At 34.5% G+C, this 16,105-nt stretch overlaps 1 protein-coding gene across 2 annotated transcripts in view; it reads right to left on the bottom strand.

Annotated features, from left to right (window-relative positions):
* Positions 1–2,592: 2,592 nt before the first annotated feature.
* LOC129227812 (carboxypeptidase N subunit 2-like) overlaps positions 2,593–16,105 on the bottom strand; it is a 37,907-nt gene continuing 24,394 nt past the window's right edge. For both annotated transcript variants that reach the window (XM_054862424.1, XM_054862423.1), the window contains exons 3-4: positions 6,674–6,822; positions 2,593–3,092 (exon numbers count right to left, since the gene is read on the bottom strand). In XM_054862424.1, the coding sequence (XP_054718399.1) occupies positions 2,959–3,092; positions 6,674–6,822 (283 nt within the window). In that variant the 3' untranslated portion in view covers positions 2,593–2,958. The remainder of the gene's footprint in view (positions 3,093–6,673; positions 6,823–16,105) is intronic.

Raw genomic sequence — 16,105 nt, 5'->3', positions numbered from 1 at the left:
TTTGCCAAGGAGTGAGAAAGAAGGGAGCAAACGTTCTAGTTCAAAAATACGAGCAAATTTCATTTCTTCTGCATACAAGAGCAATGTATTTCACTGAATACTGATTTTTCAGCAATCTTTGGATAGGGTTCAGTTGTATGGTATGATGCTTCAAAGTAGCTCGAGTACAGAACTAGGTGAATACTTAATAATTGAATTCGATTGATACATAAGTTGTAGGATTCATATGGTCACTGAAAAGACGAATGGGCGTACCTCAACAATAAGGGAGACTGGGGATACTTGATCCTGGGGATACATGATCCCATAGCGAAAAATGTACCAAAAACATTAAATAGAGATTTGAAACCTGAGAATTATGTTAAAGTTATACTTGTACATAAAAATCTGGCAACACTTTGTTTTTTTTTTAAGCCATTTGTTTTAGCTCAAGAAATGATTGTCTGAATGTGTCAAGGGAAACTTTTTTTTAGGAAAGCATTCTGAAGTTTACACATTATTCAATATATAGTAAAACTTAAAAAAATACTGAAGTGTAATATTAAAGTATAGACAGTCCTTTATAATTGAGACATATTTTTAGTAAATTGACAATGATTGTTAATAATGTAACAAGTATGTTTGTAAAAATCGCATATTAGGGATACTTGATCCCTTCGTTAAGAGGGATATATAATCCCAGAGATCAAGTATCCATATGACAATATAAACACAATGAAATAATATAACTGTTGTTTACATAGTTGACATTAACTTTAAACATTCAAAACCATATTAACATAATAAAATATATCATAATATGAGTGATAGATTTATATAATCAGTGCAGTAAATATGCTAAACAATAAAAATATCAGTTCGCACTTGTAACCCACATAACTTCCCCCTCTTACTGAGAAATTTCCCAAAACAGGGAAGACTAATTTGTCTGTCGAATAATGTCGGCGAAACTCTTGGTTTGCCGGCACCATTTTTCCGAAAATAAAAAATGAAATGAATATTTAAAAGTATTTACAACTAAAAAGATATTTATAAATACATTTAGTAATTTTACAATGCAAATACGAAAACAAATCGTTAAAAACATGCCGGATAGTGATAGCTTTATATAATCACTGCATGATTACTTTAACTCTATTTGGTTCCACTAGATGGTATTTTACAGTGTTTTGAAACTGTAGTATTTTGTAGCATTTTTTAGAGGAAATTTAGTATTTTTCTGTTTCAAAATCTGGCAACCCTGCCACCGATTTCTTATCAACGCTCCCGTAACACTAAAAAAAGGCAACTAAAGATGCATTTAATCATCGGTAATATTTAATTGCCATTTCTCCATTTTCCTCTAGTTCCCGTCGTTTTGCCAACATGAAATCCCTAAATATCTCAAAAGGTAAGATTGAAAAGGTAAAACACGGGGGAAAGTAACTTTTGTTCTGAAGAAAAGTAACGGGCCCAGACTACGGACTAAGCCTTTCAACCATGCTGTCAATTGAAAATAGCCCGATAAAACCAAACCCAGCCGCACGACAGCAATACTGTACCCATCTCAGTCTTCCTGACCAAGGGCTCTGGGCTGCTAGGCAGATGTTCCGGTTAGATGGTCAGCCTAACACAGAGCCCCCGGGGTTTAGTTCCCAAGCACGCTTGGTACTCATTTTATCGGCCCACTGAAGGGATGAATGGTTGATTCGACCGCCCCAGGAATAGCTCGATAACTAACATACTTAAAAAACATTAAAATTGTTTGAAATGCAAGTTATCGTATACGAGTAAAGCGCCAAAAATCAGAACCAATTGGAACCATTGGTAGTCCGAATTTTCAAATTGCTGGGCTTTTCGAAAATAACCAAGAAAATACCGTTTGTGAAAATAGCCTGCTATTTAATCAAATAAAGTGTTTATACAATACGTATGTACAAATATGAAATTAATTACATTTTTTAAAACGAAACTTAACAAAAATTTATTCTTATTGTTTACTGAAAATGAAGGAAAATTTATTAAAGCTTCATGGGAGCGCGTTCCAATTTTTCGCGTTTTGTATTTTTGGCGTTCGAGTTTTTGCCATTCTGCTGTATTACAGCAGACGGCTGCTACACGAATTAGGTTTATTTTTTCACACACAAAAAAAAACTAGATCTATCAGGTTGTAGTTTTTGCAGTGCAAGAGTGTCGGTTATGTAGTAAATATGTTGTTTTTACAACCCGTTAAATGAGATTTTTTCAGACTAATGACGGTTGACATTTTGGCCAACAATGTTATTGATTTGTTTGCCACAAAAAAGAAAAAATACAATAAATAAGTTAAATAAAATAATATAAACATTGAAAAAGTAACTTGTGTAACGTCGCATCTGCATATTTAATTTTTGAAATTTTTTGAACCTCCATTTAAGTTATTCACTAGCCACCACTATTGCTGGTAATCTTACTTCCCATTGCTTATTGAAAATGGGAGAAAAAATATCCATTACTCAATGTTAATCTAATTGCTTATCAGTTTCTTGAAAAAAAACTTCTCTTTCCGCTTTTTTTTTTTTTTTTTTTAGCGTGACATATCTTTAAATGAACTTCACGCAAGAAATGGAAAAGCTTTAATTACAATTCATCTTTCGATGTAAACATTTTTTTAAACGCATTAAATGTCCCCATTTGAGAAAAAGTCACAGGGTTTCTGTAGCTTTGTTAAGTTCGATGTTTAAAAGAAATAGGTATTGCTACTAAATGTTCACGGAATACATAGACCCGAAGTAAACGAAAAGATTTCCAGAAGGTTGTCACTTTCGGAGATTTTCTCTTGAATACAAAAGAAGAGTTAACCAGTAGGATCCGCATTCGGCGTCTGCTTGGCACCAATTTGTTCTCGTCCGAGCCAAGCGCGTAATTGGAGTTGCCAAATGGTGCAGTTCTTTGTTTGCATCTACTCTATGTTTCCAGTGAATGAAATTTAGGCATTCATCAATAATATCCTTTAAAATATGCATCAAAAAGCACAATTTTGTTTCTCATGTGGCACCTAGAGGAATCCATAAACAAGGGTAAGTCTCTGGTTCCATTCGTCCAGTCAGCAGTACTGCAAAAAAATGGATTACCTGTAAAAAAGGGAATTGATTAACAGGTCATTCAGAATAGCAAGTAATGATTCTTCAGCTACGGTTTGTACACTGTAAAAAATTTTGTGTAACCTTATTCCATACTAATGGTACCCGCACGGCTTTGCCCGTAGTTAAAAATTAAAAGGTCATTTGGTTCGCCTGTATATTTACAAATAATGGATGACGAATTTCTCGCCCATTTGCTATGTTCATTTGCTCGCCAATGTAACGGTTCCACGTTATGATAATTTCGTAACTTACTCTTCCACGTTGTGATAATTTGCTCGGTGAAATTTTCTTAAAATTGGAATAGAAAAAGAACAAATCGAATTTTCGAAAAATGGCTTCGAGGTGCACACCCCTATGTTATAAACTAACTTTGTGCCAAATTTCACGAAAATCGGCAGAACGGTCTAGTCGCTGTGCGCGTCACAGACATCCAGACACACAGACAGAGATCCAGATATCCAGACAGACTTTCAGCTTTATTATTAGTAGCCTCTACTACTCTGGAGTAACGTAACTGGCGTAAAGTTACACATGGCTTTGTGGTTACACCATGGTAATGTAACAATAGGAGGGATTCTTAAACTTTTTCGACTCGCGGCACCCTTAAATAATTTTTTTCACGGCACCCTAGTCCATCTCTATAATGTGTACATGTATACAAATCCAAATTTCCTCTGGGATTTGGAAGACTGATTGAAACAAGTAAATTACTAATACAGCAATAAAGTCGGATCCCGCTACAACGCGATCCGACTTACTCGAAATGGCTATAACGTGAGTTTTTTCATAAGTAATGAATTTTTTTAGTGCGGACACAAATTACTCGCCTGCAACATGAAAATTTTCGGAAAAGAGCGGCGGAGAGTTAGAATGGGCTTCGCTGACACTAAATATTGGTTTTGTGAATGAACTTTCATCCCTTTAGCATCACTGAAAGCGGAAGTTCACCCACTGTATTAGTCTAAACAACATTTTGCTTTAGTTTATACAAATAACCGCTCCGATTATTAACTTTTTTTTTTTCATTTTACATATAAACGTTGAAAAAATACATTCTGATAACATTCTGATCGCGCTGCATAAACCTTCTTCATTTTTTAAATTATAAATATAATTACTATATCTATACTGTTAAGTGCTATAATAATGCTGTAGTGTACATACTGCAAGTACCATACTGCTTTATTTTAAGTTTCTCTCCCCCATTAATCATTGATTTTGTGCTAAATTACAAAATTTTATGTCAAATAATAACGCTTTTTCTAAAATACAGAAAAAGTCGGTTCTTTGTAAAAGATACTACAATATATAGTTAATGAATGGTTTGAAACAATATGAGGGGTGTTTGCAAACGTCTGAAACAATGGGGTATGCTAAGAAAAAATTATTAACATACCTTGTTCCACAACGCGAAATTCCGACTTACGCGAGGTGTCTTGGAACGCATCCCTCGCGTAAGTCGGGACTCGACTGTACTGCTGAATTTACTGGAGAATGAAACTATTCAAGTTTTGTTTCCGAAATGTTCAATGTATGGGCCTGTTGTATTGTGGCAGATATCCAATCTTAAGTCTTATTCTTGTTCTACTCGCTGTAACATGACCCCATGAATCTTAGAAAATGCAATTGTGATCTTTTGTTGTTCATCTTGAAAATCACGAGGCTCATGGGGCCCAAACTCAAGATCTTTTATTAACAAAATACAAAAATCGCTTGGAGTTAGGCCATCTTCAGAACCTCACGTCGAATCCAACGGCTAGGAAGCTTGTTATTGAGGAAATGGGGAACGTCTGTTAGATAATGAGGGGTGCCACCATCTTGTTAGAAAACAAACGTCATTGATCGTGACATGTTACACGCGAGTGACAGAAGAATGTCTGAAAACTTGATATTTGCTCCATTCCAAACGGTTCACATATCGAACATTTGCGAAAGAAAACATATGGAGTTTCATTCTCCAGTCAAAATTGTTGCTGTATTGGTAATGTGATTTTTCAATAAGCTTTAAAAGCCCCAGAGGGGAATGGGGCCAATTCCAGAATTTTAAAAGTATTTTTTCCGAATGAGCATGCTCAAAAACATAGGATCTGACCATTTTTTAAATAATTTGACTTAGTTTAATATTTAAAAAAAAAAAAACTTTAATCGGTGCGTTTCATTGTTTACGCTTCTGCCGATGACATCACAAATGATGAAATGCCATTCACAGAACGTAATATTTAATTTGCTTCTTTACTCACGTGTATTGGCAACGATATGGTTGATAGCAAGCGTAGAGCGCAATTGTAATTCGCTTCTTGATTATCATAACGTGGAAATGCGGTAGAAAGGAGAGCCAGTACACATTTGGAGATAACTAGTACACATGGTAGGTGAGCCTCCCCTCTGTCTTGGTGCAAGAGATTGTACTAATAGCCCTGGTAGGTGCTGCTGTATAGCATGACTTAGAAAAAAAGTTCAGTGAAAGCCTACCTAGGATCTGGTCTTTAAATGTGTTTTACTCGAAACTTAAAATAGTTCACTTGCATCCCTTTGCTTCTCACTGCCTCAATGAACCAATATTAATACAAATAGGTTATGTTACGTTACGGGAATGATAAAACAGAGTCAAGCATATTTCTAAACTTTCATCTGTTATAAAAATGGCGTTCTACCTTTTACAGTTAACATTTATAACACTCTATGTGACACAATCTCACCCCAGCTGTCAAAACCTCACCCCATTTGATGGTAATTAAAAGCAATTTGTTTTTATCTAAAAGTTTGCATTTCGTTTCGAAATTGGTGAATGACTGCGTTATCTTGAGAGCCGTACCGTGTAACCTGATAATGTTGTTGAATTCTGGTAAAACTGTTTGTAGATAATTCTCTCATACGCGGCTCGTACGGGTGGGCAAGGGGGGGGGGGGTCACAACTACCCCATCACTTTCAAAAGTAAAGGGGCCTTGTCCCCTCACTTTTCAGAGCTAAAAGTTTATAATTTATTCAAAAATTATTTTTGTAGGGGGATTGATTTACTTTGCGAAGGTAAAAACTAAAAATTCCAAATAAATGAAATTTTCTCATCCTATTTCGTAAGAATAGAACTTTAAAATGGATAAGGAAAGTCTACGGTGGCCATCCGTTCTGATTTTTGATGCTATATTCCGCATTTTTAGAAGTTATTAAGTCAATAATATTAAAAGCCAGTAATATAGCTCAATTTTATAAAAAGAAAAATCAACTTCCGGGGCCGCGCCTTCTAACTCCTACACTTCTTTTACCCCCCCCCCCCCTTTTCGATGCACCAGCCGCCTGTGCATTCTCTCATACTTTAACGAGCTTATCACAGCTTTCTAAAATTTACTGTTCATCAAATTCATTACACTTTTTGTTCTTAATTTTCCAAATTCTCCTCAATCAAAATTTCTAGTGCAACTTTCGCAGCATACACAGTAAAAGTAATCAACTAAAATTTTGATAACAAACTCTGTTTTCTTTCCACATTGCTAATAATTTTAAGCATAACTTGATCTGTAACTGCAAGCAAAATAACTATGTATAATGTTAATACGTCTAAAATTCTTACCATCCAACCAGAACTGTGTCAAATTATTCCATACCGGAGAAAAAACACGCTGAGAAACTTCCTTCAACTGATTATTGTCAATCTTGAGCTCAATTAAAGCATCCATGTCAGAAAATATGTTTTCAGGAAGCCATTCCAACCAGTTATAACTGAAAAAAAAAAAAAAAACCGACCGAAATTGAAATCATGGCATTATTTTTCGTATGCAAGACTTAAACTTCACTCAGTTAAGAATGTATTAGGGATAGTTTAAAAGCCTTTTTGTTTTGTTTTCATTGAAAATTAGTCGTTTAAAATACACATCATTTTATAACTTAAGAACAATTCGCAGTTTGAATGCGCCTTCCTGCGGTGATTTACGAAATTAGTCACACAGGGGTAAAACATTCTATTCCTTCTTTATGGCAAAACATAAGCTGCAGGCAATCTGTGATGTTAACATAATCCTCATATATATATAATAGCGAATGATCAAATAACGCTCCTGACGTCATCAAAATGGCGCAATGAAACTCGCTCAGTGGCGTAGCAAGGCGTGGGCGAAGCGGGCGACAGCCCACGGCTCTGGGTATTTTATGATTTATATCATAAAATACCCAAATATCCGATATCCGAAGTTATCTAATCGTACCAAATATAATGATATTCTGTGAAACATGCAGTCAGTGTAATCCATTTTTGTACGAAATATACGAAAGAGAATCAATGTTAACATTATACAATCAGAATAATTGATTAAACTCACAATTTTTTACTTTTCAGCTGTAATGTTATTTTTATTCATTAAAAATGAACTCTCCTTTTAATACATTAGTCCTATTATTTTTGTTTTTTTTCAATTTTATAAATATATCCCATACTGTGTTTTCAATCTCTGTCTCCCTTTGCATATAAATGGTTGAATGCAACGCACCATTCTCCACAAACGTTTAAAGTTGCATTTTGTGAGGAAATCGTTTATTTTATACATGAGAAGAAAATTTTTTCAACGAATATGTTTTGTCGTACTCAGAATAGCCGAGATCAAATGCGTACCCCTTGTCAATTTGGTCACTAGGCCCCTTCCCCACATAGAACTTATAAAAAAATCATACTACTCCGGATCCTTCCAAAGGCCGGGTCCTTAGTTTTCAACTAGGCTGACGTGGCTTCTCGTTAGTCCTAGTCTTACTTTAATATGGTAAGGTGAGGCAAGTTTTAACTCACATATACACTTGAAAAACGCTCATAGAGAAACTTTTTATTTCTTACAAAATTTATTTTTAGGACATTAAAAATGACTTTTGTCTTTATTTCTCTGGGTCAGTTGGGCAGGGTTAAAAGCTAGATGGGGGACCTTTTTCTATTCACACTTAATAGACTCTAGGCTACTATGAAGAAAACTAATCTGTACTTTACTGGAATCTTTTCTTTTTTAAGTCAATAAAATTTCATACTCGTGAAAAACAGATAGTGAGAGCTACCTGTAACCAAAACGCGGATAAAGAGGTGTTTAAAAAATCACAAATCAGTTAAGTTTTTCAAAATGTTTTAGACTGAATGCTCGATTGAGAGTAAAAGTGAATTATTTATATTTAATCAAGTGATGAAATTTGACCAAAATTGCACATTATAGTTTTTTTCTTCCAACTAAGCCTCTTTCTACGACAGTTAAATAAACGAATAAAATAACTTTTGATCCCTGTCGTTCAAGATTTAAATAATATTTGGTTTGAAATTAATTGTGCAAAATAATTTTTCTGTCTTTCTTTCTTTCTTTTTTTTTTTTTTTTTTTTTTTTTTGAGTCGGTAATATTTTTACATGATTTTATGAATAGCTATGAAATGATAACGAAGATTTGTATACATTTATCCCCCGTCATAATCTTTTGTAACTTTGTTACAACTATAAAGAAGATTTTGCTCTTATTTAAAGGTGGGTACGTTTCAACATCATGTTGAAAACAACTTACTTCAAGTAAAATATTTTTTTATAATGTTTTTTTTAAAAAACCTCGACATCTTCGAATTTTTATTTATTTTTTTCTTTCGACTACAGAGATAAATTATAAGATGTAGAAAGGATCTTAAAAAATTAATTTTTGCGTCAGAGTTAAAGAATTCAAAGAGAGATGTCAACCGTGCCTCAACATTCGAGCCTCGAGTCTCCTTCAAGCACTTACAAGCTTTAGCAGTTCCTGTATTAGCGTTCAAAATAAATCTTTATTATTATTACTAATAATAAAGCTGAAAGTCTCTTTGTCTGGATATCTCTCTGTCTGAATCTCTCTCTGTCTGGATCTCTCTCTGTCTGTCTGTCAGGATCTCTGTGACGCGTATAGCGCCTAGACCGTTCGGCCGATTTTCATGAAATTCGGCACAGAATTAGTTTGCAGCATGGGGGGGTGCACCTCGAAGCGATTTTCCGAAAATTCGATTTTATTTTTTTTCTATTCCAATTTTAAGACCATTTTCCAGAGCAAAATTATCATAAGATGGACGAGTAAATTACCAAGTTATCATAACGTGGAACTGTAGCATGGGTAAGCCAATTGGCGAGAAATTCATCATACATTATTTGTAAATACAGGCGAACCAAAAGACCTTTTAATTTTCTACTACGGGCAAACCCGTGCGAGTGCCAATAGTAAATGAATAAAAATACTGAAATGTGGTGTTGAAGCCTATATACATAGCTGATTGACTGACTTTGTATGAATTTAACGTACTAGTAAATGCAATATTAGTTTTTATTTGCTTCAAATGTAATTTTTAGTTATAATCACCGTCGGTTCGGTGGCGAGATGGTAAGGTGTTGTCCTTCTGCACTGTGGTCTGACCCAAGTGGCATGTAGTAGATTTTCGAGATGCATTAAAACGTCAGCGTCCATGTCGTACGATTGTGCGGCACGTAAAAGGCTCCTTCCGTATTCGTTTGGCTTTGAATGCTCTTGGCAAAATCAAAATCCTAGCGCAGTTTCGCATCGAAGAGAGTCCAGGTGCCACGAGGTGAGGAAATGGGTGTCAAAATTATCTGTGTCATTCACGCCTGCGCATTGATGGGGGCACATGACAGATTGGATGCCGTATCGAGGATCAAGTTAGGTCTGCAAAAGGATAAATAGCTTCATGCAGCCTGATTAAAAAAAGAAATAACGAAGTTATAGTCAGCGGCCTCACAAAATTCAGCTGCCCACACCCAGTTTTGATGTTGCTACGTCACTTAACTCGCTACACGTCATGATAATTTGATAATAATTTTTGGTAATATTTGACATGCAGGGAAAGGCTTTATTTTGACGAGGCTGAACTGAATCCGGTATCTTAACTGTTTTACTGGTAAGAATGTCATTTTAGGAGAATGATGAAACGAAAAAGGGTACAACAATGAATGCTATCTACTGGAGTTTGGGGTTAATTCAATGTAAGGGTTAATATTTCAACTATCAAAATATCACCAAACAGGCCATGGCTTCGTTCAAATGTAGAAGCAATTTTCATCAGTCATACCTTTTGACGGGAGATTTTCTAGTTTTGAAAGAGTACAAAAAGAAAATCAAAAACTTGAATAAAAATTACTGTCATTCACGAGGCTTATAAGAATGTTATAAGTTATTGAATTCGTTTGTTATGCCTCCTTTTGCAACCCTTAGTCAGACTGCAACTCCTCCTACCAAAGAAAGACAATCATCAGGAAAAGGTGTACACTATTTTGGACATTCAGCGAGACATTGGAGATATGAAAGGTGTACTATTAGCAATGTACGCCTTCACAGAATGTGACACTGTATCATTTATCTACAAGGGAAAAATTTCACCGTATAGAAAAAGCGCAAGCCAACAACGCTCTTCGTATGAAGCATCTAATCTTTAGCAGTCTCAAAGCTGACCCCAGTGCAGTGGCTGACGGATTGAGAAGAAATAAAATGGAAGAAGTGAAGACTTTCATTCATGAAACCAAGGCCCCAAGTCACGTGATGGATTTTAAAGCAAAGCATTGGTAGAAATCAGGTCTCTTTCGCTTGTTTCACGCAAAATGTGCCAACCATTTGTCGTTGCTGACTCACGTGACTTGGGGTCTCCGGTTCAGATTTTGCTAAACCAATGATTGGACTTGCTTCCTCCATTTTAATTCCTGCTCTAAGGGCTGACGCAGGAAAGCATTTCCTTCTTGCGATGTTTGGAGCCAAGAATACTGAATATCTACACAGTTTTCGCTACCAGTGTTACTTGCAAGCTATTGCAAAGCAGCACATATATTCATTGTTCAAGTTGGCTGCACTACCCACCACTTCAGCAGCTTCCATGCAGCATTCATATAGAACATAACACCAGGTCCATTAGTAGCTGGATAAGAAAAAGAATGCTCCAGTGGGGGTGGAAGAAGATTAGTGAACATTTGAAACCACAATTATAGCAATGCGTTCTGCAGCTCCCCAGGAATTACTTTCCCCCACGTTTGCTAAGACGAATGCGTCCGTAACTGCGAGTGGAGAAATAGTGGTCTAATCTGCTCAAGTATAAGCAGTAATTGCTCAGGTTTAGGATGTATTCACAGGGACACCAATATCATAGACGAAGATCTAGAAGAGGACGGTGCTATGTTTGAAGAGGATTGAATGCTGGTGAATACCTTTTATCACACACAGTATGTTGCATTTAACGTTCTACATTTTTATTAAATATTAGTATTGAACTCAGTTTAGGAACTTCAAAAAGTTTGATCAAATATGGTTGCAATATACAGACAAATATGCCTATTTTCTAAAAAAACAAAATCTGCACTTATAAAAATTTTATCATTAAAAATGATATAATTATAAACCATAATTGTTAAGCACATTTTTATATTTAAAAATCATCTATGTTGAAAATATATTCATTCTTACTGCGGCATTGTCTAGAGAAAGTTCGGGTTTCTCCGTGCCACAGATTTATACAGTCACGCGGCCAATGAAAAGCTCTTTTCCCTTAAAAGTAGAGCCCCTTGAGTAGGTGGTGAGGTTGTCGTTCCCTCAAGGGCTTATCACAAACATACTACCGGCCGCTACAATTGTAATTTGCTTTTACAAAACACAATTCATACAAAAAATTGGTTTCCTTAGTGATAATAAATATTTATTCCGAAAAATCTAAAAAAATACTAAAATTTTCTATTATTACACCCTCCGTAACTCTGGAACCGTTCACTTTACAAAATAATGTTTAGTACCATTTTGTTCGTAATTTAGTGTAGATTATTTTGTATATTGCACTTTTTGCGCTAAATCCCATAGGTGTCTAAATATTTCCGAAAAACTGATAAAACTACTAATTTACCAACTTCTTCCCCCCCTCCCCCCAAAACCCGACGCTGAAAACGGTGTAACTTTTTACCAAACAATATGTGGACTGTATAGAACAATTTGGAGGTGAAAGGAAACTTTTACTTTGGATGTTGAGGTAAGGCCTTTTTTTGGTCTATTTGCACCGTACTATAATGCCATTTTAAATTTTCTACGAGTTAAATGTGCTGATTTTCCTGTTATTCTTATATGTACTCATTTTGACTACGCTGCTTTATGCTGAAATTTTTGTTTTCTTTGAAAAAAAACTTTGTATTTTAGTAGCTTATAGTAATGTATTGACAATTATATTACGGATTAATCTTTGCTTACAATTCTGAATTTTCTCATTGCAAGTTTATTTATTTATTTATTTTATTTTATTTATTTATTTTATTTTATTTATTTATTTTATTTTTATTTTATTTATTGATTTTTTTAAATATTTTTCGCATGACGGAAATCTAGCAATTAGGGAACTGTTGGGTTCATAGTTTTGAAAAAAATAGGCAAAAGAAAAAAAAGAATTTATTTCAGAAAAGTCAAAGTTTTCACAATCAAGGATTGCAGACAGGTTTAAAAACATATTTTCATCTACTTATATTTATTTACATTAATTTTTTTAAAATATTCTTTCTGTTTTTGCATTTCAATGCTCTGTAGTTGATTGCTCTATTGTTATTAATAGTTAAAGTTTTTCATGCATTTCATACCATATTTTCAGATTTTTGTATCAGACACACAAAATATTATACCAAAAGAAGCACACAACAGTTAATAAGTCACAACACTTAAAAAGTTATACCATTCTACGTGAAGAAAACATCAAAAAATAAAGTACCCGTGGCGTAAGATATATACACAATTCTCATAGCAATAAAGAAACATTCATTTTTAAACAGATAAAACGATAAAGTACCCCAATCCCCATATTCTAAATGAATTCAATTAAATATGCATGGTATAAAGACATTTTAAAAAGTTGAACATGAATTAATGATTAATCATAGTCATAGTTACCGTATTTTTGCGTTTGAAAGTTAAATAACATTTCAAAAAAAAAAAAAAAAAAACAGAAATAGTAACAAATACAAAAATTATCCAACTCAAGAGAAATTGCCCAAAAGTCGGGGAGGTAGGCATTTATTAGAAGTTTATGTGCTAACACGTTGGCAGAATGATTGTAAATAAAATATTAGATCATCGAGTGGTATTAATCGTCGGCGAAAATGAAATATTGGTAATGAGAGAACTAGAATTAGAGCAACCAACAGCAATGCATATTCTGTGCTAAAAGCAGTTCTTACGTGCTCTAATCGATTGAAAGCTCCAAAAATATTCTATCTCATGAAAAAAAGTCCACACTTTCAATTACTACTATGATAGCTTGGCGTATTCCTGATTTACCAAGAAAGCTTCAAAAGCATTACTCCAAACATGGCCAAAGCTAAGACAGAATTGCAAACATCAAGAATCTAACCTCGCACTGCAATTCTTGCAAAGCTACGGAATCCAGAGACTTATTCGCTCCCATTGGGTGTTTTTTCAATCTGGACGGGCCTTAATTGAGTTGAAACTGATATACATAATAAATACGCTCTGTTTATCTTAAAACTGGTAGCTAAAAATATTTTTCCCAACAGTGTAGTCAGTCCGCATTCGTGCAACTTGTAGAAATTCAGGAAGCTTTTTAACATTCTTGAATTTCCCTGGAAGTGGATGAAAGCCTGTGGAATCCTGAAACGTTCCACGGAAGTTATCAATAAAGTTTCGAAATTTTTTACAGTGCATACATTTTTTATAGCTTTGTTCTTATAAAAAACAGCGTAATATGTAACAAGGGGAAGAGATAATACAAGTTGAAGCGTGACACTTGGTGATAAAGAGGGGGAGTGGGGTCAGATGTTTAGAAAAAAGAATGTGTGACGTCATTTATTTTGGTCTGTCCCTTTGTTTATCGCACGGTGTGGTCAGTACAGCGATGAACTGGAAACTGTAAAACGACTAGATCTGTCTTTGTGATGTGGCGAAAATGCCGTGATATAAATGTCTCTTAAAACCGCAAGACTAGAATCAGTGACTGATTACGCGTGAAAAATCATCGACGTTGTAAAAAAGAGATAAAAAGAACAGAAAAGAAGCCCGTCGACCTGTTTTAGTCGCAAAAATGTAAAACTGTCAAAGCAAAATTCATGTCAAGGTTAGCATCGGCGAAATGACCGGCTGAGTGACATTTCTGAAACGTTTTTAACAACACCGCTTATAATCATCAGTGAAAGCACCGGTTACTTTTTAGACCACAGTAGCTGTCCCAGGAATGTGTAACGAAACTATGCAGTGTGTCTACCTAATTCAAAAATTCGCTGGCAACATTTTAATCAACCTTTGCATTACGATTGTGCAATGCAGCTTTAGTTACAAAACTGAGTAACTTTTTCTAAGACGTTGCTTGATTTTTCTATCAAACTGATCACCCAAATTATTAGGCGTATCTTTCCGCACTTGTCAAAGCAAAAGATGAGGACTTCAAAACGTGCAGAAGTTTTACTCTTAGTGAAGAAGAGATTAAATTATTTATTTTAATTTTGTGCTCAAATAGCGATTAAAAAATGTTTCGAAGCATTAGCGTAAGTTAAATGTACTGTGTGGTAATAATAATGAGAAACAGAAACAAAAGGAGAGTGATTAGAAAAACTCCAGCTCGTGGCATTCATTTGAATTTTTGAAGCCTTGAATTCAAATTATATTTTTTGCAATCACGAATTGCGATAGAACCCTACTCGTTGCGTGTCTTGTTTCTGCAAATGGAATGAAATAGAAATGGAGAAGAAATTCGCACCCGTCATATAATGACTGGTGATTTTCTAGAATAGGTAATGCGAGGCAGATCCATGAAAAAAGAAATCTTCATTAGGATGCGGTAATAAAGAAAAGGTTGTTATGGTCAATTTGCACTTGTCATAAATATTATATTTACCGCGAAAACCGAAATGGTATTTTTATTTCTTATCTATCTTAAATGATGGGAATTAGTAACCTGGAAATTTTGAAAACAGATGAAATTGCATTACATTTTAGTTCATTTATATATAGGTGGGTTTTCCTGAAAAATCGTGATTTTACACACACAAATACACACACACACACACACAAAAAAAAACTTTTTTTTTAATGTAAAATTTGCTTGAGTTGAGCCTCGAGAAAAACAATTAATGAACACAAGCCGCAGACGATTTGTAACCATGAAAATTAGTCTCTCTAAATAAAAATTAAAAACAACGACCTAAACATATTCTCGTCATTATGAAACTCTGAAAAATCAAAGGAAAATCAACTGCGATCAAGTAAGCAATTCCTGACAGTTCAAAAAAAAAAGTTTATAACTAATCTTTCTTTATTGGAAATGGTTCAAAGAAGGGTAACTAGAGTAGTAAGGGGACTTTCAGATTTAGGTTATGAAATTAGACTTAAAAGGATGTCTAATATCATATGTATAATATCCAAAAAAAGGAAGGTCAGAGGGGACGTAATCCGATTGTTTGACATAATCAAAATGAGGCATGTTGATAGGTTAAATTTTTGCTCAAAAGGTCGGATAAGAAGTCATTGCTTTAAACTGTTCAAATCAGTGTAAATCTGGAAACCAGGAAAAATTACTTCTTCTGTAGAGTTGTAGGCAGTGGCAGTTTACCGGAAGATGCTGTATAGAACAAGGAGTTAGGTAGCTTTAAGAGGGCTATCGCGTTACCTCTCAAAAGTTGTAGTTTGGTATCCTCAATTAAGGAAAAAGAAAAAAAATCTAAATTGACATCTTCAATTCACGCGTGAGGCTGAAAGTTTGAAAAAATATGCTAAAAATTGAATTTTTCAAAAAATAATGAAATAATTATTTTTTTTAATTATTTTATTTATTTAATTATTTATTTTTGTATTTTTCCATAATTCTGCAGCCATAAATTGTCAGTATATAGCGTAGTTTGAACCTAAAAATATTTTATAGCTTTTACATACGATCTTTAGTTCGCGCATACGCCTTAGATTGGGCAGGAGATTTTAGCCCAATTTAAGGCGTAGGGTAACATCCCCAGTAATCGGCAGGTCACCAGTGTTTCGCACATCGAACAAAAAT

The sequence above is a fragment of the Uloborus diversus genome, chromosome 8 (genome assembly GCF_026930045.1).
Source record: "Uloborus diversus isolate 005 chromosome 8, Udiv.v.3.1, whole genome shotgun sequence".
In the NCBI taxonomy this organism is placed as follows: Eukaryota; Metazoa; Arthropoda; class Arachnida; order Araneae; family Uloboridae; genus Uloborus; species Uloborus diversus.
Note: the sequence above shows the minus strand (reverse complement) of the source record. Positions and strands in the feature narration are given on the sequence as shown.